The 24,801-nt window shown below is 43.3% G+C and overlaps 1 protein-coding gene across 1 annotated transcript in view; it reads left to right on the top strand.

Annotated features, from left to right (window-relative positions):
• The first annotated feature begins 267 nt into the window (after positions 1–267).
• Positions 268–24,801, top strand: part of LOC132885150 (MICOS complex subunit mic25a-like) — a 97,684-nt gene continuing 73,150 nt past the window's right edge. The window contains exons 1-4 of the mRNA XM_060919494.1: positions 268–444; positions 16,392–16,485; positions 16,662–16,710; positions 24,409–24,553. Of these exons, the coding sequence (XP_060775477.1) occupies positions 361–444; positions 16,392–16,485; positions 16,662–16,710; positions 24,409–24,553 (372 nt within the window). The 5' untranslated portion in view covers positions 268–360. The remainder of the gene's footprint in view (positions 445–16,391; positions 16,486–16,661; positions 16,711–24,408; positions 24,554–24,801) is intronic.

The raw sequence follows: 24,801 nt of genomic DNA, 5'->3' as shown, positions 1-24,801 counted from the left end.
ACACCACCGTGCCGCCCTACTTAGTGTACTTGTCGTTGTCAAAAAATTATGTTTGATATATCATTTTGAAGCTAAAAGATTTCTCTGTCTAGTCATGTTGTCATAAAATATATTGTATTTTATGCCAAAAAAAATACATCCAATGGTGGAATGGCACTTTAAAAGTTGATGATCGGGACAGTTTTGGGCGACATCTTGATTTTCACTACATTTCCCATAGAACACCGCAGCATCACGTGACGCGACAGAAACACGCCATTGGATTTGGAGATCAGCGTCCTGTGTCGCAAAGTCACCCCTACTGTCCGAGCAAGCTGTGAGCGTGACCGTACAGCAGGTTATTTGTTTCTTTTGCAGGACATGGGAGGCACAGAAAGCACGGGGAGGAAAGTATCTTTCGGTCTGAACGAAGAAGATAACGTTACTGTTTTGCAAGGAATTAAGGTGAACGCAGGAATTATTGCCTTTTAAGTTCAAAGACATTTAGCAGGTTAGCTAGCTGCTGGAATGCTATCCTGTGTCCTCACTAATATGGCGAAGTGATTGTGAGGGCTGTTGTCTGTCCTGTTTTTAGCTTTAGCATACAGCATGAGGTCGGGTTAGAGGGAATGAGTGAACCCGGTCTGTTTAACTCATCACTATAAAGCTGCTTTACCGTAGAAACACAGTGCATGCTAGCTGCTATAATATGGCAACGCGTCCGCCATATTGGAAGGGGCTAAAGTAATCGTAAGCCATTGAAACAATATGGGACGACTCACTTATAATTAATTTCATTTTTGACCACTTCATGTTTCCCTGGAGTTGTTCTCGTTTTGTTGTCCTAGCCATTATAACATTCAAATGCTGGACAGTGCGTAGACTAAGTCTTAACTGACGTTGTGAATTAGGCTAAATCTGTATGAAATTTGCCCTCTTCAAGATGGCGGTGGTGATGACGTTTCTGCTGAAGCTCTCACGTAGAATCTGCCTTTACGTGTTATTTATGCCACTAAAACTCGTTTATATCAGGGTCTGTCTCAGAAACTGGGGACTGTGAGGGTACCCCACTAAATATACTCAGTCAATAAACTATACGGGTTTGAAAAAGAAAGAAAGCACAACTTTATTCATCACACACTTGTGAAATTCCTCTCTGCATTTAACCCATCTGAAGCAGTGAACACACACACACACACCCCCCCAGAGCAGTGGGCAGCCATGCTAACAGCGTCCGGGGAGCAATCGGGAGTTAAGGCCAATTTATGCTGACAACCCAGTCCTCGCAGACAGTGTCTGCGTAGCCCCCCCACCTTCGCAGACGCTCTGCGCGCACCTCCCAAAAATTGTGACCACCGCAGAAGCCTTGCAGACAGCGCCGCAGACAAGAGGGCTCTGATTGGTCCACTCTACATCCGCTGTACACGCACTTCCGCTTCCCTACTTTCCCGGTTTGTTTTGTTTTCACGACCGGCATTTTTAAAAACACGAGCGAAGATGGAGCAGCATGAAGAGCGGTTGATTGAGGAAGTACGTACATCTATACGACTCCAGTTCTAGTCATTATTAAAAAAAAAAAAGTTCTAGTCATTATAAGTAACCGGAGGATAAACACTCCACTAACCACACCCACCAACTACTCCTAGCGACTTCGCGCCCCCTTGCGTTGTGCCGGTGAATAACATCGCGCACGCCTATTCCCCCGCTCAACAATAAATTACAACTGTCTGCGAAAAGCTATCTGCGAAAGCCTTGTTGCAAGAGCATGCAGAGGCCTTTAGGCACCTCAGCCCAAAACCGTCCCATATTAACCTGGAGGAAACCCACGCAGACACGGGGAGAACATGCAAACTCCACACAGAAAGGCCTTCACCGGCCACTGGGTTCAAACCCAGGACCTTCTTGCTGTGAGGTGACCGTGCTAACCACTACACCACCGTGAATGGTGATGTTGGCTTTAATTTGAAATAAAATGATGAAAGAAATAATACAGATAAAACTAAATCTTTGATATGAATACTCTATTCAGAATTTGGCAAAAAAATTCTGCAGATTTGTGGAAAAATGGCGTCTTGATCTGGGACATGATAAATGGTTGACTCCATCGCATTCCCTTTAAAAGGTTGTAGTCCACTGAAAAGTCTACAGTTATCACTAATTGTATTTTAAGTTGTAACTTTATACACCTAAGGATCGGTGCGCTCACAGAATAATCATTAACCGTAATAAAACATCATGCAAAATATTTGATCACCGTTGTAACTCCATTTTCCGCAAACCCAAAACCAATACGATCGTGTGCTTTGGTCTAAACAGAAAGCCTCAGGGTCAAGGTCACGACCTCACCAAAAGTAGTAACTTAAAATCACTACGCCATATAACAATTTAGTTATAAATCTGCGATTTTTTTTTTTTTTTAAACGAAAGCTGAAAGTTAGGTATAGAATGTGTTTCTTACAGAATATGTTACGATGGTAGCTGGTCTTGTCTGAATTTCTGAGCTATAAAATGAGTTGTGGTCTATTTTTTTACCGTAGCGTGTTATTTGTGTGCATGTGTAGAATGGAATTTTCCACTCCAACAGTTAGAAGTTGATCGTGCTTTCATTTGCGGTCTCTCTGTTACGCGAGTGATCTGTTCGGACGTTATCACTGAAAAGGTGACTTTTGACAGTTTTATTTTGTTTTAGTCTTGCAGTATAAGGCAATAGAATGTTTCTTTTTCATCTTGCGTTCATATTTCGTAGTGTTTGCATATTTTTGGCCAATGTTTTGCAACCATGGTCAATTTAGATCGAACTTTTGATAGAATCTACGGCCAGTCATTTTGCCCCGCCTCGCGCTCCGTCCGGTGCGGTAGTGATGTCCCGTTGCTCGCGCGCCGCAGCAGAGACCCGCGCGACCTTCAGCCGGTACAGTCGCTGTTCTTTTACCACCGCCATTATTCTCATCTTTCCAGTGTGTTCTTGATTTTTCCATTGTGTCCTGTTGTCCTATTTCGCCATATCAAATACCCAAAATGTATCATATTATTCATATTTAAGTGAATAATCAATTCAGTCATCATAACTTGGCGTTTTTAAACCAAGCAATCAAAAAGAGGAAATTTATTCAATAGTTTCACTCATTTGTGAAGGAGGGGCTTTAATTCTTCATGATGTAGTTATTTTATATGTAAATCAGTTTTACAAAAGCATTTGAATTGTAATCAAAATCATTTTCCACAGTGGAGGCCAGATAAAGCAAGATACTATCTTTATTCTTATTAAACATGACAAAAGAAATATTGAGTGTTGGGTAAATGCAAAAAAAAAAAAGTAAAATTTGAAAATGTATTTTTTGACCATAATGTCCCAAATGAGAGACCAGTTTCTGAGACGGACCCATATAAATATAACTGGCTGATAGAATTTTATTTTCAAATTCTGTTTGAGTCATGACCTCAGGCGAGCAAATTCTCACTACAAACATAACTATACAGCTCTAGAAAACATTAAGAGACCACTGCAGAATTCAGTTTCTCTGGTTTCACTATTTATACGTATGTGTTTGAGGAATATGAACATTTTATGGAAGAAAACAAAACTGGCATCGTTTCCCCCAAATTCCACATAAAAATATTGTCGCTGAGAGAATTTAATTGCAGAAAATAACTGGTCAAAATAACAAAAAAGATGATGTTTTCAGACCTTGAATACTACACAGAAATCAAGATCATATTCAGTTTTAAACAACACGATACTAATGTTTGAACTTAGGATGAGTTCAGAAAATCAATATTTGGTGGAATAACCCTGACATTTAAAATCACAGCTTTCATGTTTCTTGGCATGCTCTCCACCAGTCTTTCACGTTGCTCTTGGGTAACTTGATGTCGTTCCTGATGCAAAAATTCAATCAGCTCAGCTTTGTTTGATGGCTTGTGACCATCCATCTTCCTCTTGATCACATTCCAGAGGTTTCCAATGGGGTTCAGGTCTGGAGATGAGAGGGTCTTGATCTTGTGGTTCTCCATCCACACCTTGATTGACCTGGCTGTGTGGTTTGGAGCATGGTCCTGCTGGAAAACCCAGTCCTCAAAGCTGAAAATTGGACTCATCAAAGATGACATCTTTACACCAGTCTTCTACGGTCCAATCCTTATGGTCTTTAGCACACCTCAGCCTGGCTCTTCTTTGCTTCTTGTTGATGAAGGGCTTTTTTCTAGCTTTGCATGACTTCAACCTGCCCGGAGGAGCCTGTTTCGAACCGTCCTTGCCGTGCACTTAACCCCAGCTGCTATTTGCCATTCTTTTTGTAGGTCACTCGATGTTCTCCTATGGTTGTTGAGTGACGTTTGAAGGAGTTGACAATCATTCTGGTCAGCAGAGAGTCGTTTTCGCCCTCTGACAGTCTGTAACTTTGTTGTCCCCGATGTCTGCTGCTTGACCTTGTTCTTTTGAACTGCCGTCTTTGAAATTTTGAGGATGGAAGCAACCTGATGCTCACTGCCAGTAAAGCTAGAAATGAACCCTTCTTTTTCTCACTCAAAACTTTTTTTTCTTTTTTAACACTCTTGGCATGATTAATAGATCTTATTGTCTCGTCTCGTCTTCCTCCGCTTATCCGGGGCCGGGTCGTGGAGGCAGCAGTCTGAGCATGAAAGCCCAAACTTCCCTTTCCCCAGACACCTCGGCCAGCTCCTCGGGAAGAACACCGAGGCGTTCCCAGGCCAGCTGAGAGACATAGTCCCTCCAGCGTGTCCTGGGTCTTCCCTGGGGCCTCCTCCCGGGGGGACATGCCTGGAATGCCTCCCCAGGAGGCATCCGAAAGAGATGCCCGAGCCACCTCAGCTGATTCCTCTCGATGTGGAGGAGCAGCGGCTCTACTCCGAGCTCCTCCCGAGTGACTGTGCTTCTCACCCTATCTCTAAGGGAGCGCCCAGCCACCCTCCGAAGGAAACTCATTTCGGCCGCTTGTATCCGTGATCTTGTTCTTTCGGTTATTACCCAAAGCTCATGACCGTAGGTGAGAGTCAGAACGTAGATCGACCGGTAAATCGAGAGCTTCGCCTTTTGGCTCAGCTCCTTCTTCACCACGACGGACCGGTAAAGTGACCGCATCACTGCGGAGGCCACACCGATCCACCTGTCGATCTCATGCTCTATCCTTCCCTCACTTGTGAACAAGATCCCGACATACTTAAACTCCTCCACTTGAGGCAGGACTTCTCCACCAACCTGGAGAGGGCAAGCCACCCTTTTCCGGTCGAGAACCATGGTCTCGGACTTGGAGGTGCTGATTCTCATCCCAGCTGCTTCACACTCGACTGCAAACCGCCCTAGTGCATGCTGAAGGTCCTGGTTTGAAGAAGCCAACAGGACATCATCATCTGCAAAAAGCAGAGATGAAATCCTGTGGTTCCCAAACAGGATTCCTTCCGGCCCCTGGCTGCGCCTAGAAATTCTGTCCATAAAGATTATGAACAGAACCAGTGACAAAGGGCCAGTTAAATTGAAGGTATTATTAGCACTGGTTTTGCCATCCAAACTGGTCCTATTGCAAGACGATAGTGATGACCACAGCAGCGTTTTTTTTTTTTTTTTAAATACTTTTCTCCCGTTCAATAAGATTTGCAGACACGGGGAGAACATGCAAACTCCACACACAAAGGTCCTTGCCGGCCACTGGACTCGAACCCAGAACCTTCTTGCTGTGAGGCGACAGTGCTAACCACTACACTACTGTGCCGCCCAAAAAAAGTGAAAGTATTTCCCTGTTTTATTATTGCAGCTCACTAACCAATCAAGCTCTCAGCTGTATTTGGTGGTAGGGCTGCAACGATTCACTAAGACACCGATTCGATTCATTTCGATTCTGCAACTAAATATAAAGGGCAAACAAACCTCAGATTTTAAAGTTTAATTAGTAAAATCCCATTGAAATTTTTCTGGAAAGATGAAAACTTTCCAAATGCTGATGAGGGACCAGGATATGTAAGTGTAAAATGCTTAAAATAAGTTACAATAAGGATGTTTTGGCAACTTGAATTGATGATGAATTCCTGAACATTTGCTGAAATATGTCCTGCTAGGAATGGAATATCTTGGCTCAAGGACATTTATGACGTTTTTAAACCCATCATTCTGTACGGTAGAGTCTAGCCGCATATCATAAGCGAGGCAGCCACCAACAGCCTTCAAAATAGCTTTATTTCTAGTTTCATACAGTTTTGGTCTGTTGACAACATCGGTCAGTTTTAACGGTCCCCGCGTATCTGGTTTTACTACTTTCGTAACACTTTCAGTTTTCAATTCGGCGGCACTTACTTCGCTTACATCCATGTTGCGTTTTCGCTTTAAATAATTTGCGAGGTTTGTAGTCGACCCTACCTTATACTTCACATCAGCATAACGTGCAGCACGTTGCAATGTCCTTCATGTCTTCTCGAAACCCAAAATGTCGCCAAACTTTCAATTTAATATGAGATGAAGGATCTTTAAGCTTCGTTTCCGTCATTTTGGTGCCCAGCAACAGCGTTGCCATGTAAAGTGTCGACTACTCTGATTGGACAAGAGCAAGGACCCAAACCCATCAAATTCCACGTTTTATTTAGAAGCAAAGCTGTGCTCTAGGGCGGCACGGTGGTGTAGTGGTTAGCGCTGTCGCCTCACAGCAAGAAGGTCCGGGTTTGAGCCCCGTGGCCGGTGCGGGCCTTTCTGTGCGGAGTTTGCATGTTCTCCCCGTGTCCGTGTGGGTTTCCTCCGGGTGCTCCGGTTTCCCCCACAGTCCAAAGACATGCAGGTTAGGTTAACTGGTGGCTCTAAATTGACCGTAGGTGTGAGTGTGAATGGTTGTCTGTGTCTATGTGTCAGCCCTGTGATGACCTGGCGACTTGTCCAGGGTGTACCCCGCCTTTTGCCCGTAGTCAGCTGGGATAGACTCCAGCTTGCCTGCGACCCTGTAGAAGGATAAAGCGGCTAGAGATAATGAGATGAGATGAGCTGTGCTCTATTCCAGCCGATCACGTTCTCGCATCGATTTAGCAATGTAAGTGTAATGGTTACGCGGTAAAAGTGCATTTATAAATCAGTAAAAATTGAAATGAAAAATGTCGCCGAATTGAACCGAAAATACAGCTACATGGATCGATAATCGGTACAACAGGTATGAAGTCGATTTTCGGTGCACTGTGGTGAATCGTTGCAGCCCTACTTGGTGGCATGGAGAAGGGCCCGAATGCATAATTTTTTCACGCGGCGTTTCCGTCCATATAAAGAAACGCCCTTTTAAAGTATCCTGTTGGTTTCTTAATTCCTTCTCTATTGCTTGTTGTATCCATAATCAATATTTTGTAAAATTTTTTACAACAGTATGTTTTATTCAGGTTAACATGATGGTGACATAGCGGGTAGCATCTCTACCTCAGCGATCCAGGGTTCTGGGTTCGATCCTGAGCACGAGTTACTGTCTGTGCAGAGTTTCTGTGCATCTTCTCCACGTGTCCGTGTGGGTTTTCCCCGCCAACTATCAAAGCATACCAGTAGGTGGATTCGCTAAGAGAAATTGTTTCTAGGTATGAGCGATTGCGTACTCCTGCTTTTCACCCCGTGTTACCGAGATAGGCTCCGGATCCAGTAAAATATTTACTGTGAGTGTTAATATAATTAAAAAGTGTTACAGAGTAGGACTTGGGAGTGAGCCAGTTTCTTTCAGTGTTCTGTCTGGCACAGAATCTTCTCCATAAGAGTCTGCCTTTCCTGTCCAAATTAAGTCAAAAGTTTGCACAGTTTTTTTTTTTTCTAATCTTTGGATTTACAGGTTTTTCCTCCTCCAATTTGGTCTTGCAAATTCGCACCCACTAGCTAACTCTCCTCTATCACACGAAAGCTACCAGCTGAGATGGACAAATTTGTGTTTCCTTCAATACAAGGGAAGCAAACCTCCTGCATCTGTTCAAGCTGCTGTTCATTTTACAGATTTTATTCTTGGCATCATCCCAGTTCACAAAAAAATCTGGTCTGATGTATGTTAGGATATTAATACCAAAATAGTCTAATTAATATTTCTGAGTGTTTGTTTTGGATTTTTTGTAAGTCTCGCTCTTCAGTTACGGGATATTCTTCAGTTCTTTTTATCGGTGTTTAACGTTTCTGAATAATGGCTTTCACTGGTGGTGTGCTACTTTTTTAAAGAAAGGAAGAAAAAGCACAACTTTATTCATCACGCACTTGTGAAATTCCTCTCTGCATTTAACCCATCTGAAGCAGTGAACACGCACATGAGCAATGAGCACACACACACACCCCCAGAGCAGTGGGCAGCCATGCTAACAGCGCCCGGGGAGCAGTCGGGAGTTAGGCGCCTCGCTCAAGGGCACCCCAGCCCAAGGCCATCCCATATTAACCTAACCGCATGTCTTTGGACTGTGGGGGAAACCGGAGCACCTGGAGGAAACCCACGCAGACACGGGGAGAACATGCAAACTCCACACAGAAAGGCCCTCGCCGGCCGCTGGGCTCGAACCCAGAACCTTCTTGCTGTGAGGCAACAGCGCTAACCACTGCACCACCCATAGCTCTCTACAATTCCCTGAAAATTTAATATTGTCTGTTCTTGTAATGGCTGTCTTCCTGATTCCTTTGACACATAACTTGACTTCTCACAGCAAACTACTTGGAGTCTGAGCTTGTTTTATTCACTTGCTGGTTGGTTGGATGGAACGCACGCCAGTCTACTCAGGGCAACACGTGTGTGTGTGTGTGTGTGTGTGTGTATATACAAACACACACTTGCATACACGTGTGTGTATATTTTGTGTGTGTCTGTTTCACACTCATTCACACCTAGGGCAATTAAAGGCAAACAAAACCCAAAAATTCAGCTATTTTATTCTGACAGATAATATCCATACAAGACTAGTTTGAATGTTCACATTTGTACCTGCATATCGTGTACAGATTTTATTTTAAAAGAAAAACAGTGCCCCTGGGCGCTGCCATCTCACTCTCTCTGAGGTTCAAGTATCACGCTCTGAGTACAAATTACACGAGAGAATATGAGATTGCGATGTCACTCACTACATGACTTACCGAGTCTGAGATCTAGTGGATACATTGCTTCTAAATTGCTGTAAACAACCCTAAAGATGCCCAAATGTCAAGCATTTGGGTGTGTAAAAAAAAAAGAAAATAAGCCAGATCACTGAAGCAGTGATCACACACACACACACAAGTGAGCAGTGAGTGCGCGCACACCCAGCCAGGTGGCTGTTTACTGCCTATAAACACACTATTGAGGTATTTCACCTGACGTCACAGGGTCACGTGACGCCCCGGTGTCCACCATTTTGGACGGCAAGCTAGCTAATGTCAACAACAGTAGCTGGTATGTTACTGTAGCAATATTTACGTTCAGTCATTTGGATGACTGTTAAAACCTTTCAGTCTCAAGTTTTTCCTTTACTGGATTTACTAGTTTACTGAGTGAGCGCGCGATGGCTCCCGGCTCGGCCGGCGAGCGCGCGATGGCTCCCGGCTCGGCCGGAGAGCGCGCGATGGCTCCCGGCTTGGCCGAGCACGCTAGCTCAGTAAACTAGTAAATCCAGTAAAGGAAAAACTTGAGACTGAAAGGTTTTAACAGTCATCCAAATGACTGAACGTAAATATTGCTACAGTAACATACCAGCTACAATGTTGTTGACATTAGCTAGTGCTAACAGCTAGTTGCTAATACACTGCTACAACTACACCGACCCTAATAATACAGTTCTTAGTCATTGCCTGGTAACAGCAAATTTATAACGGGCCATGTCTCAACAGACTAAGAAGTTATTTCAATGACATTTAATAACATTTTGTTTATCCTGAGGACCGAAAGTAAATGAAAATGTGAACAAACCTTAGCTGTAATAAGATAGCGACCACCGGCTCCAGGGACGACCCGCTGATGTAGGCATGTTACCCAGCCTGACACAAAATATTTGTAGGCATCCAAACTCGTATACGCTTTCAGATCAATACCTGTGTATGGCGATGGGTTTTTAACGACATAGGTATACAGATCATGTGGGCCGAAGTCAGGTAAAGACGAGGGCTTCGTGTACTTCCGTACGTCAGTGAGCAATCCTGGTGGAAGCAGGTAAACGTCGTTCTCTAAGCCTGCTAACCTCAATTTTTGCAAATACCTCTCCCTCTGCTTGCCCTGTAAATGCCCTACGTCGCTGGATAGTGAAGGTGTTTTCTGCATCTCGCTCCTTTTTCTTTTATGTTTTTCGTTTGTCGCCTTCCTCGCATTCAAACTGATTCGAGCCGTGACGTCCAAAATGGTAGCATCACATGACTTGGTCATGTGAGTGAAATACCTCAATTGCCGGCTACTTGCAGTGTTTTTTTTTTTTCCCTTTCTTTCAATGAATGTAATTGTATTTTCATGTGACATGCTTTTGTTTGTGTTTATTTACTGAGCAAAGCAATCTTTTTAGATGGCAAGAATCAAGTTGCTATGACAACAGCCATTGTTTACGAGCATCTGTGTCAGTACTGCGTATGCGTTATCTAGCCGAGTGAGATTTAAACTTCATAAAAGTGAAGTCTGTTGATTCATGTGTTTTGCTGCCAGTAAAAATCGCATGGTTGCAGAGAATTTGTGATTAGAATTAGAAGCCTTTATTTGTCACGTACATTACAGCACGGTAAAATTCTTTCTCTGCATTTAACCCTGCTGAAGCAGTGAACACACACACACGAAATTTAAACATGCACATCAGGACACTTGCCGTCATCGGCAAACGGTGTTTATTTTTGGGTTTTGTTTGACTTTAAAGTGACCGGTCTACCTGCAGGCATGATTTTAGAGGGTGAGCGAGAACCCACACAGATGCAGGGAAAACGTGCAAAACTCGTGAGCTTATTTAAAGTTTTCGTATTGAACAAAATAAATGTGATGTGAGAGCCACTTATAGCTGACCTACAAACGTTCAAGGGCTCTGGCAATAATGTTAATATACTGTAATCTCATTCATGGTTTTCAACAAAAACGGAAAAATAGTAAATCAGTGCCTCCAGGTGTAAAACGATACTGAATTAGGATATAAATGGGTAAAATAATAAATCAAAATGATATAAAAAAAGAGGTAAATTAGTGTATTTTAGAAAAATCACTAATTAACACTGACACTAATTAAAAGCAAATGCACGCCGTGAGCTGAATGATAAACTGTGTAGTAGCCTCACGGCGCAGCCTCATTCTGTCAGAGTGGGATTTTGTAACAGAAAAACACTGTCTGGTTGTTTTGTTTAGTTTCTGAAACATGCCGGTGCAGCGGGCTGTCACTTGAGAAGCTGCGAGTAGAGAATGGGAGATGTTTTAAAGGGCTTTCTGTAACACATTTTTGTACACAGCCATTAAAATAAATTATAAACAAGACAGTCTGAAAATTGATTCTGAAATTCCCATGTAGCCAATACAATTGAACAAGCGCTGGCGTGACACAGGCTCTCTCTCATATTGCTCAAGACTTTCTGCAGCATTCTTCATCAACTAATCCATCAAATAGATTTTTGGCGAGACCTACGGAGACAGATTAAAGTAAGTGAGTTGGTGATTAATGGCTGGGACGTCCTGCCAGAGACAAACAGGGTCATACTGTAAGACAGTGGACCAGTGGCTTTATTAAGCTTATTAAAGCAACAGCTAGACGTTTAATTGGTGACTTCATGTCATCCACAGTGAAAGTACAGTCTCCATTCAGGTATCTCTGAATTCCAGCGACCTGACTCGCTAATCGTGGTTGTTGCCTTCTCAGCACTTCTGTAAAAACCGATTCAGGCGTGTTGTGTACGAGAGAATTTTTGAGATTATTATAAAATCAGCTCTACAGCTTTGCACAAGTTTGGCCCATCTCCAGAGGATTATGTGCTCCCAGGAAACTTTTAGCCACAAAATTCACTGCGAAGATACCTAGTAGTGATGGGGCAGTGAAGCTTTCTGAACCAATAAAGCTTCGAATCCAAACAAGTCGAAAAAAGGTTAATTACTTCCATGGGGAAGCTATAGCCTAAAGCTTCGAGAAGCAGCTCTGGGACCAAAAGGTCTCCAGTTTGATTCCGTCGACCAAGACGTACGTTTTTGTTGCTGCTTACAAAATATATACGCCTGATTTCTGTAGAAAGTGTGTAATGTTAATTATTAACTGCGTATTTTAATAAATGTAAAATCCAAATATATTTGGCTTATGTGACTGATGGTATAAATATGCTTGTGTGACAGTAGGATATGGGGGTTTTCCTAAATGTGAGTCCTCTTCCTAGTTTGTTCCATTTGTATCAGTCAAACTTTTGTAAAAAATAAAGCACTCGATACTGTGCACACGGAAACACCACATAGTGGTTTTAACTACAACCCCGATTCCAAAAAAGTTGGGACAAAGTACAAATTGTAAATAAAAACGGAATGCAATGATGTGGAAGTTTCAAAATTCCATATTTTATTCAGAATAGAACATAGATGAGATATCAAATGTTTAAACTGAGAAAATGTATCATTTAAAGAGAGAAATTAGGTGATTTTAAATTTCATGACAGCAACACATCTCAAAAAAGTTGGGACAAGGCCATGTTTCCCACTGTGAGACATCCCCTTTTCTCTTTACAACAGTCTGTAAACGTCTGGGGACTGAGGAGACAAGTTGCTCAAGTTTAGGGAAAGGAATGTTAACCCGTTCTTGTCTAATGTAGGATTCTAGTTGCTCAACTGTCTTGGGTCTTTTTTGTCGTATCTTCCGTTTTATGATGCGCCAAATGTTTTCTATGGGTGAAAGATCTGGACTGCAGGCTGGCCAGTTCAGTACCCGGACCCTTCTTCTACGCAGCCATGATGCTGTAATTGATGCAGTATGTGGTTTGGCATTGTCATGTTGGAAAATGCAAGGTCTTCCCTGAAAGAGACGTCGTCTGGATGGGAGCATATGTTGCTCTAGAACCTGGATATACCTTTCAGCATTGATGGTGTCTTTCCAGATGCGTAAGCTGCCCATGCCACACGCACTAATGCAACCCCATACCATCAGAGATGCAGGCTTCTGAACTGAGCGCTGATAACAACTTGGGTCGTCCTTCTCCTCTTTAGTCCGAATGACACGGCGTCCCTGATTTCCATAAAGAACTTCACATTTTGATTCGTCTGACCACAGAACAGTTTTCCACTTTGCCACAGTCCATTTTAAATGAGCCTTGGCCCAGAGAAGACGTCTGCGCTTCTGGATCATGTTTAGGTACGGCTTCTTCTTTGAACTATAGAGTTTTAGCTGGCAACGGCGGATGGCACGGTGAATTGTGTTCACAGATAATGTTCTCTGGAAATATTCCTGAGCCCATTTTGTGATTTCCAATACAGAAGCATGCCTGTATGTGATGCAGTGCCGTCTAAGGGCCCGAAGATCACGGGCACCCAGTATGGTTTTCCGGCCTTGACCCTTACGCACAGAGATTCTTCCAGATTCTCTGAATCTTTTGATGATGATATGCACTGTAGATGATGATATGTTCAAACTCTTTGCAATTTTACACTGTCAAACTCCTTTCTGATATTGCTCCACTATTTGTCGGTGCAGAATTAGGGGGATTGGTGATCCTCTTCCCATCTTTACTTCTGAGAGCCGCTGCCACTCCAAGATGCTCTTTTTATACCCAGTCATATTAATGACCTATTGCCAATTGACCTAATGAGTTGCAATTTGCTCCTCCAGCTGTTCCTTTTTTGTACCTTTAACTTTTCCAGCCTCTTATTGCCCCTGTCCCAACTTTTTTGGGATGTGTTGCTGTCATGAAATTTCAAATGAGCCAATATTTGGCATGAAATTTCAAAATGTCTCACTTTCGACATTTGATATGTTGTCTATGTTCTATTGTGAATACAATATCAGTTTTTGAGATTTGTAAATTATTGCATTCTGTTTTTATTTACAATTTGTACTTTGTCCCAATTTTTTTGGAATCGGGGTTTTAATTCTAAAATGTGATAAACTTCATTCATCACTCAGTGAGGAAATTTACGTTTCAGCAGCTCACAGATTGGAAAGAGTCAGGAATAGACAGTAACAAAAAAAAAGTGCAATAAAAGTATAAAAAAAATCCAATAGGAAAAAAACTGTATACATCTATGTATAAGAGTAAAAACACGAGCCATGTATGTAATGTACACAACAAAATAAGAGTGGAACTTTAAGAGTCGTACTTCACCTGAAGTAGAAATATTGCACCAGGTAGTGAATGTTATTGCACAGTATAACTTAAATAATGAGGATGGAATGTGTGTGTAAAGTGACCAAAAAACACAGGCTATGAACATAATTGTAGACAACAATCATGATGAATCATGAGAAGAAAAACATTTTTATATATATATATATATATATATATATATATATATATATATATATATATATATATAATATATACACACACACACACACGGCGGCACGGCGGTTAGCGCTGTCGCCTCACAGCAAGAAGGTCCGGGTTCGAGCCCCGTGGCCGGCGAGGGCCTTTCTGTGCGGAGTTTGCATGTTCTCCCCGTGTCTGCGCGGGTTTCCTCCGGGTGCTCCGGTTTCCCCCACAGTCCAAAGACATGCAGGTTAGGTTAACTGGTGACTCTAAATTGAGCGTAGGTGTGAATGTGAGTGTGAATGGTTGTCTGTGTCTATGTGTCAGCCCTGTGATGACCTGGCGACTTGTCCAGGGTGTACCCCGCCTTTCGCCCGTAGTCAGCTGGGATAGGCTCCAGCTTGCCTGCGACCCTGTAGAACAGGATAAAGCGGCTAGAGATAATGAGATGAGATGTATATACACACACATATACAGCAAGTAAATTAATGCTCTCAATTAACCAGTGATTAAAAAACAAGAGTAACATACATTCACCTTCACTAGCTGCTTTGCATTCGAGCTACAGAGTGGGGAGAAAACGTGGACATCTCCATGTTCATCTTTTGTTAGCGACAAGCCAGCTGCCTAACTGTAATGAGCGATGTATATTTGTCTCCTCAAAACAGTGGACTGTGTTGTCAGTGTTCGATTTAACAAGCAAATATGTCTGTATGTGGGTTCATCTAAAGTCAGTGCTAAAGTGTATACAGCGTAGCTCATTTAAGGGGAAGAAATGCTATTTTATTTACTGCTGATGCCTGAGCAGTCATGCTAATTTGATGTCTTTTGCTGAACTCGGACTCGAGGAGACCATCCTGTTTCAAATCAGGAATTCCAAGTTGTTTTCTTTGAGTTTTCCTCGTCAGAGTTTGAACACAGCATTATTCCAGGGTCACTGGGCATGAGGTGGATGCACACTGGATGGGATGCCAGTCCATTGCATCCCCCCCTACACACACACACACACACACACACACACACACTCTTATTCACTCTTAGGAGCAATTTTAGGTAGCCGATCCACCAGCATGTTTTTGGGAGGAAACTGTAGGAAACCCATGTGAACATGAGAGTGCAAAACCAGATCGAAACGGTTCAGGATTGGACCAGGGACCTTGGAGCAGTGAGGCGATAATGCTACTGAAATAATGAATAAAAACAGGACAATTATCTATTATAGAAAAATAAAGAAATAAATCCATCCATTTTGGCACATCACTACAGTGACGTGGCCGCTCTGATGGTTTCCTGTTGCCTTCTATTGGATTATTATAGAGGTTTTCTCCTCTCAACCATCCACACACACGTTCACGCCTATGGAAAATTTAGAGCCGCCAATTAGCCTAACCTGCATGTCTTTGGACTGTTGGGGAAACCGGAGCACCCGGAGGAAACCCACGCAGACACAGGGAGAACATGCAAACTCCGCACAGAAAGGCCCTCGCCGGCCACGGGGCTCAAACCCAGGACCTTCTTGCTGTGAGGCGACAGCGCTAACCACTACACCACCGTAGCGCCAATAAACAAATAACAGATGCAAATTGGTGAATTACGACATGAAAGGCAAGTGTAAGGCGAAAGGGTGACATGGTGCAGTGGGTATTCCTCCTCCCGTAAATCAGTAGGTGGAATAGCTTTGCTAAATTGCTTCTCGGTGTGAATGTGTGCGTATATGATGGACTGTGATGGACTGGGGTATATTTCCACCTCAGGTCCGTTGTCTCTCAGGATCGGCTCTGGATGCGCCATAACCCTGACCAGAATAAAGCAGTTAATGAAAATGAATGAATGAATATTGAATGGAAGATGAAATGCATGCGAGCCTCATTTTACAATGGAATAGATTGTTTTAGCATTTTCATAGATCATTTTACTAGATTAAATTTGGAACTGCCAAAGGGTGAGTGAGTGTTACTGGAGCTCAGTAATTGAATCTGCAGTAGGGCTGCTGTTCTCGCAGAGATGAGACTAAGAGCAGCGGTGTGAATTTGTGTGTGTGCGCTTTCAGTTGTCTGAAGATGTTCGTCAAAGGATGCGGGAGGCGAGCCATTCTTCAGAAAAACCTCAGTCCCCAAAACCAGAGAGTCGGAAGCCTGACCCAGGTATTCACCGCCACCACCACCACCTCACCCTCGACACTACTTTCTTTCTGTTTATTCAACGACTTTGTCATAATGTAATTTCTGCTTCTGTGCCATTTACTCATAAAACAACAGTGATGAAGGGTGTGGTGCTTCTTTTTTTTTTTCATATAATGCACTCATGGCATGTTTTACAGCTCCAGGTGGACATTCTTCAGCTGAGATGCCAGAGGAGCTAAGAAAACGGTCAGTAATATTTTCCAGCCCCGAGAGAGTGAGTAAGTGTGTTTGAAGCATGAACAGAGTCTGAACTGGGATGATGGGGGTCTGTAGGAGTTTGGTTTGGTTAGAGGTTCTATGCCGTGGTTATGTGGTAGTCTGTAGTGATCTCATCTGTGACGAGCAGAAATTGCCGGTAATGTAAAAGCAAAGCAAAAATATATAGATCATTTGTGGATCATATTAAAATCTCCCAGGCATGCTTTTCTTCTCTTGACATAATTGCCATTATATTTTCATTTTCTGCTTCAGTTTGCTACTCGACACTGATATTCCCTGGTGTCGAAAAATGTGTGCCTCGGTTGTCATCCGTTGAATCTTATACCTGCTAATGCAGTGCCATCAGCGTGTCTTCTCCAGTCATTATCAGATAATTGATTCAGGTCATGTTAACTTAAGCAAAAATTAAGCCTTTTTCTCTTGAACATTTCTCTGTTTCCAAGCTGAAAAGATGGAAATTCAGATGTTAAACCCAGCACTTTCACTATCCGGTGATGGATGCAAGTGTGTGACGGTCTGGGAAAACTTGCAAGTCTCTATGGCTGAATTCTGGCCAAAAAAACCCAACGTAAAAATTATGCTTTTTATAGTTAAATCGTATATGAATACCTGAACTTTAAGAAATCATAACTATTTCACTAAAAAAAAGCACGGAAATGATTTTATTTACTTTTTAATCATATAACCTTTTTATCAGATGTGGTGCTTTAAAAATATTTATTCTGTCTAAAGATTGCTAAGACCTTCGTAGTTAAATGTGATTTCCTGACACGATGAATGTTTTTGGATTGCTGCATGCCATACTGAAACTAATGGGTTTTTTTTGCGTAATCGGATGCCAATTGTCAAAATGTCCTTGATGCTCCTGCACTTTTGAGGGTAACCAGGTACGCTATATGCATACCTGCCGACCTCTACGCATCTTGAGTAGCCGCTACGAATTTTGACCTCATTGTACGACTGTACGTTTTCACATTAAAAAGTACGCGTATCGTCCGAACTCGCATTTCAGTCAAGTTCTCGCTCAAGTTGATACCGCTGATCTGTGAGAAAACTCAAAGCCAGAATGGGACGCTTTGCCCAATCCCCCCGCCCCTCTTCCAGAGCGTGTGGCTCTGCCCTCTTCACCCGCTCCCCTTCCTCCTTCGCGTCTCTGACTTGAGTGCAGCGGTGCAGCCAGGTGGCTAGAGCGAGTCGGGGATTGAAACGTCGGTTAGAGACGTCGTTTTTATATTTGTAACAGAAACGGTTGTGTTTCACGTGTACTCGAGCTTCCTAGCCGTTATTTTGTGCATTTACACCACCAACAGTACAGGCTAGTTCTTCATTTAACTTGGAAGCCGTCACTCGAGGTTGCATAATAGATGCGGTAACCAACGAAACCTGATTACAATTCCTCTCGCGCTCTCGTTGAATCACTATGATAAGTACCACTTTATTGATGTGCTCAACAAAACGTAGCGTGTTGTATATCTTAAGGGCAGTTGCTAACTTCTGTCAGTGGTAGCCTAGAATGTTTGCAGATGATGTGAAGTCGAAAATTGGTCACCCCTCTTATGAAAAAACCTGCGTGGTACTGCAGTATCAAATGCTTTTTTCTACAGTATTACTGCAGTAAATGCAATATTTCGAATGCAAATGCAATAGTTTGCACATGAAAAAGGCATACTACAAAATACTGCAGTGTACTGTATAATGCAATATTTTTACTGTATAATGCAGTATACTTCCAACATGTTAAAAAATGCAAAAGTCTAATATTGCATGGGAAATTTGTGCATACCATGTTTTGTGTTGAAGGTGCCTTTTTTACATACTGTATTAATTTAATGTGTTATTTATTTTGAAAGAGTGGCTCTGGTTTAATTTCATTTCATTTGCACATGTATTTAATGTTTGTTGTGCTTTTCAAAACGGAAGGAAGTTCCCAAGAGCCATCAATAACAGTTTCCCAAAGTCTATCAATAGGAATGTTTTACAAAACTGGACTATGTTCCCAAGGTCAATCAATAAAACTGGATTGAAAGTGTGTTTTTGGTCTGCTGGTTGTGGTCTGTGGGGACGCATGCGCGCCGGGTTGGGGTGAGGTTGACGCGGGGGGTACTCATGAAATTGTAAAATTGTACTCATAAAATTTTTTCAAGGTTGGCAGGTATGCATATGGCCAAAGGTTTGTGGACATCTGACCATCACACCCATATGTGCTTGTTGAACGTCCCAGTCCAGATTTAGCTGTTATAATAACCTCCACTCTTCTGGGAAGGCTTTCCACTAGATTTTGGAGCGTGGCTGTGGGGATGTGTGTTCGTTCAGCCACAAGAGCATTAGCGAGGTCAGGGACTGAGATCAGGCAGGAAGTCCTGGGTCACAGTCAGCCTTCCAGTCCATCCCAAATGTATTCAGTGGGGTTGAGGTTGAATTCTTCCATACCAACCTTGGCATACCATGTTTTTACGGACCTTGCTTTGGTATTGCCATGCTGGAACATGTTTGGGCTCCTTAGTTCAAGCGAATGGAAATTCTAATGCTACAGCAACAAAGACATCCTATACAGTTATGTGCTTTAGAACAGTTCGGGCATATGGGCGTGGTGGTCGAGTGTCCACAGACTTTTGGCCATATAGGGCATTAAAAATCTATGCTTTGAATAAGCTTTACTTCTGGTTTAGATACGAGGTGTGATCAAAAAGTTCCTGGATTGTTCCATTTGCAAACAGAGATGCGGGCAGCAGGGGCAAGCGGTAACTCTCATGAGTCTGTATGCCGCGTGACATTGAGCTGTCGACGTTGGGACATGTGTTCACAAGTTTTTGTGGCAATATGAACATGTGAATTTGAGATTTTATTATGGACCACGGAGCGAACACCAAATTCTGTGTCCGACTCAGGGAATCAGCAACGTAGATCCTGGAAATGCTTCAACAAGCCTACGGCAATGAAACAATGAGCTGTGTAAGATATTTTGAGTGGCATTCGTGCGTCAAGAGGGGCAGAACTTTGTCCTCCAGTGGACTTCGCTCTGCTCCTCTTGAAGCACAAATGCCACTCAAAGCACCTTGTGCAGCTCGTTGCTTCATTGCCGTAGGATTGCTGACGTTTTCCAAGTGTCTCCGTTGCCGATTACAAATGCTTGCGCACTGCGGAAATCACAAATGGGTGGAGCGCAGGTCCCAGTCTTGACAGCGTGATGTCACATGGTATTCAGACTTGCTGTATGCGCAAGACCTTGCTGCGCTCCGTTAGTTTGCAACAGGAACGATCCTGCAACTTTTTGATCGCACCTTGTACATGCTAACGATGTAGATATTTAATTTCATTAAAACCTGTAATTTTTAGAACTATATACAGTAGAAAATGTTTTGCCTGGCCCTTGAAACATATACACAGTTGAGTCCATAGATATTTGGACAGTTACAGGTTTTTGTAAATTTAGCCTTTGTACACTGTGGCGGCACGGTGGTGTAGTGGTTAGCGCTGTCGCCTCACAGCAAGAAGGTCCTGGGTTCGAGCCAGTGTGGAGTTTGCATGTTCTCCCCGTGTCTGTGTGGGTTTCCTCCGGGTGCTCCGGTTTCCCCCACAGTCCAAAGACATGCAGGTTAAGCTAATTGGTGGCTCTAAATTGACCATGAGTGTGAATGGTCGTATGTGTCAGCCCTGCGATAACCTGGCGACTTGTCCAGGGTGTACCCCGCCTCTCGCCCATAGTCAGCTGGGATAGGCTCCAGCTTGCCTACGACCCTGCACAGGATAAGTGGCTACAGGTAATGGATGGATGCCTCTGTAAACCACCGTAATGGATTTGAAGTGAAGTAAGCCAGATGTGATGAAGTGTAGACTTTCAGTTTTAATTCAAGGGGTTTATCAAAATAGTCGAACCATTGACAAATTATAGTCCTTCCGTTTTCACAGGCTCAAAAGTATTTGGGCAATGTAATGTCATGGCCAGGTGTGACATGTTTCCTTGTAGTTTCATGACAAAGAAGATAAAAGGTCTGGAGTTGATATCAAGTGTTGAATTTGTATTTGGCAGCTGTTCATGGGAACTCTCAATATGCAGCCCAAAGAGGTGTTGATGCAGGTGAAGGACGCCATCATTCGACTGGGGGGTTAAAAAAAAAAAAATTAGAGAGATCGCAGAAACTTTAGAGGTGGCCGAATCAACAATTCGGTACATTCTTAAAAAGAGAGAATGCACTGGCAAGATCAGCAATACTAAACGGCTTGGAAGACGACTAAAATGGATGACTGCAGAATTCTTTTGCAGAAGGAGTTAAGGAAAAACCCTTCACAACATATAGCCAAGTCAAGATCATGCTTGAGGAGGTAGGCCTGTCATTGTCTACAAGTCTATAATCAAGAGATGCCTTCATGAATGTAAACTCAGATGGTTTACGTCAAGATGCAAACCACTGGCAACACTCAAGACCAGAAAGGCCAGATTAGATTTTGCTTGGAAACGTTATCTTGGGCAAAAAAAAAAAAAGCCTGCGCAGTTCTGGAACAAGATTCTTTGCACAGATGAAACCAAGATTAACTTGTCCCAGAATGATGGGGAGAGAAGAGTAGGGAGAAAGAAAGGAAAGGCTCATGATCCAAAGCATACCACATCATCTGTCAAACCTAGTGGAAGCAGTGTTATGGCATGGGCATGTATGGCTGCCAGTGGAACTGGGTCGCTGGTGTTTATTGGCCTGACTGCTGATAGAAGTAGTAGGATGAGCTCAGAAGTGCATAGAGCTATGTTTTTTGCTCCGGTTCAGTCAAATGCTGCAAAATTGAGAGGATGGCGCTTCACAGTACAGATTGATAACGACACAAAGCGTACCGCGAAAGCAACCAAAGAACTCGAATGTTCTTAAATGGCCGAGTAGTTCAAACCAATTAAGCATGCTTTTCACTTATTGAAGATAAAACTGAAGGCAGAAAGACCCACGAGCAAACAGCAACTTAAGGCGATCAGAGATAGACAAAGATTTTCTCCCTCGTCAGTTATAATCCCCGTTATAGAAGAAGAAGAAGAAACCTTTATTTGTCACATGCACACTTCAAGCACAGTGAAATTCATCCTCTGCATTTAACCCATCTGAAGCAGTGAACAAACGTGCACACACCCAGAGCAGTGGGCAGCTACACTAGAGCGCCCGGGGAGCAGTCAGGGGTTTGGTACCTTGCTCAAGGGCACCCCACATTAACCTAACTGCATGTCTTTGGACTGTGGGGGGAAACCCACGCAAACACGGGGAGAACATGTAAACTCCACACAGAAAGGCCCTCGCCGGCTGCTGGGTTCGAACCCGGAACCTTCGTGCTGTGAGATAGAGTACTTTGTAGTCAACATGAGCAGCAATCTGAAATTTTCCATTAATGGCATTTAATTTGTTTGAGTGGGAAGTTTTGGTAAATCTGATATTGCTTTGATGGTGGCACGGTGGTGTAGTGGTTAGCGCTGTCGCCTCACAGCAAGAAGGTCCGGGTTTGAGCCCCGTGGCCGGCGAGGGCCTTTCTGTGCGGAGTTTGCATGTTCTCCCCGTGTCCGCGTGGGTTTCCTCCGGGTGCTCCGGTTTCCCCTACAGTCCAAAGACATGCAGGTTAGGCTAACTGGTGACTCTAAATTGACCGTAGGTGTGAATGTGAGTGTGAATGGTTGTCTGTGTCTATTGCCGCTTTTCCACTACCAACGCGGCTGAGTTGGGCTGAGCCGTGCCGTGCTGAGTCGAGCTGAGCGGGGCTGTTGGAGTTGCATTTTGACTACAACCGCGCTGAACCGTGCTGGCTGGAAGTGGGTGGACACATTGGGTGGAGTTAGCGAAAGTGGGTGGACGTCACGTGATGTCGTTAGGCGGCGCAAACAGTGACATCAGTGACCTTTTAAGCGGTAGTCTCACAACCCAGATAGTAAACAATAAACATAGAGGACATGGAGTCGTTAGTGTTGCTGCTGTGGCTTGTTGTCACCGACAACGCCAACAGATACTGGCAAGAGCGTATAGATGAGGCGAGGCGCATAAGGCTTCAGAAATTCTCGTAATTCGTAATAATTCTTCTTCCGGGTTTACGGTGTTTACAGATCCCAGCGCGCTCGCGGGGCGTGTGTGGGCATGTGAGGACACTCCTCCTCACCAATCAGTGCACAGGGGAGTGTCTGCTCACGCCCCTAGCCCCACTCGGCTCGGTTTGGCTCGCTTCAGCCCCACTCCAAAACCGTGCGAGTTTTGGGTGCTGAGTAAGGCTGAAGTGAGCTGAGTCGTGCTGCTCTGAGGTAGTCGAAACGCGAGCCGTGTCGGGCTGAAGTGAGCTGAAAAAGGGTAGTGGAAAAGGGCCATAAGTGTCAGCCCTGTGATGACCTGGCGACTTGTCCAGGGTGTACCCCGCCTTTCGCCCATAGTCAGCTGGGATAGGCTCCAGCTTGCCCGTGACCCTGTAGAACAGGATAAAGCGGCTACAGATAATGAGATGAGAATGAGATATTGCTTTGATAATTTCAGTCGATTCATTGCAGCTGCATTTGGTGTCTCTCCATTTGCCTGTAGCCAGTCAGGGCATTCCTGGGGACAGCAATGACTGTGATTGGTTAAGTATAGCAGCACCGGAAAATTTGGGACTTAACGTTTCCTCTGAATGGCCTGATGATGGTTTGACGATGCTCTTAGGTTTGAACTGAAACAGGTTCCACTTTAGTACTTCCTAAACCTCCTGCTGATATTTAATCTGCATATTTGTAAGAGCATTTTTAGTCAATATTTTTTGAGTGTTTTAATATAAATAAAGCTGATTTATTTAATGAGAGAACTAAAGCAAGTTTGTAAATGAAATTTTACTTATTAGGTAATCGTTATCATATTGGGCGTTCTGTGAAAATATTTGAATGACTGTTGTTCTACGTGCAAAATAACTGAGAAACCCCACCATTCCGTCTGTTAGGCTTGTGTAGCGTCCATAGCATGGGACCTGAAAAGCAGTATGTATGGTCAGCGCTCGTTAATCTAATATAGTGGCTGTAGGAAATTTGGAGTATAATTTCTCTGTGGACCGTGTCTGTTTAAAAGTTTGGACCTAACCTTAATGCAGTAAATCCTGTCTGTGCAATTTTATAGAGTCTCTAGTGGAAAATGACTGACTCGTATTTGAAACGTGCTCCGGTTTCTGAAATCCTGCAACAGCATTGCTACCTCTCTTTTTTTTAAAAAAAAAAACCACCTAATGGATCTCACTTCTAGTTAGTAATGTGTCCCAGTAGTCCTGTAACAGAGACACCTGCAATACAGAGACTAGGCAGTAAACAATTAGCAAACAAAGAGGGCAGGCGAGTGTAGTTTAGCCATAAGATATTGTTTTTATTTAAGATCACTACGCTGTATCACTGCGCAACAATAAATATGAATCCTCCCCATCAGATTTTAAAGCTCCTAATATTCTACTGACATGATCCCAGGCCTTGATATGATATGGTATCCAAACGATATATTATCGTGACACGGGTCACGTCTGGGGTGCTTGGTTAGACTAACTAAGTGTTCTAGTATCCTGTTATCTTTGTTGGAACTGACCCAGCTAGTCGAGCATTTTCAGGATTAGTTCCCGGAACATTGAGGTGTGTTATCTCGTGCAGACTTTTACTCTGTAATGAAGGTGGTTATTGTTGTGTGTGTTTTGTGTGGGCTGTAGGTTCGAGCTGGAGCAGGCTCTGCTGAGGGAGGAGTTGGCACGCATCACCCGCAGAGAGAAAGAGTCTGTGGGAGACGATGTGAACCCTGCTGTTCTTCAAGAAAGAGTCAGAACCAAAGAGGAGCAGAAGAATGTGCAGAACTTGGTAAGACAGACACGCATACACACACACAACTCACTTTGTTTGAACCAAGTTAAAAATACATGGCAAGATCCTCCAGTGGTCAGCCAAGCTCGCGATGCTTTTCTTCGATGTGTGGTTTGTTTGTTTTTTTCTCCTCCTTCCTTCCGTCTGTCTGTCTGTCTGTCTGTCTGTCTTTGTGCTCTGTATTTCTCTGCCCACTGAAAATTGATTTGCTTCATGTTGTTCTCTGCCTGGTGTTTTAAGTGAGC

This window comes from Neoarius graeffei, chromosome 4, assembly GCF_027579695.1.
Source record: "Neoarius graeffei isolate fNeoGra1 chromosome 4, fNeoGra1.pri, whole genome shotgun sequence".
In the NCBI taxonomy this organism is placed as follows: domain Eukaryota; kingdom Metazoa; phylum Chordata; class Actinopteri; order Siluriformes; family Ariidae; genus Neoarius; species Neoarius graeffei.
Note: the sequence above shows the minus strand (reverse complement) of the source record. Positions and strands in the feature narration are given on the sequence as shown.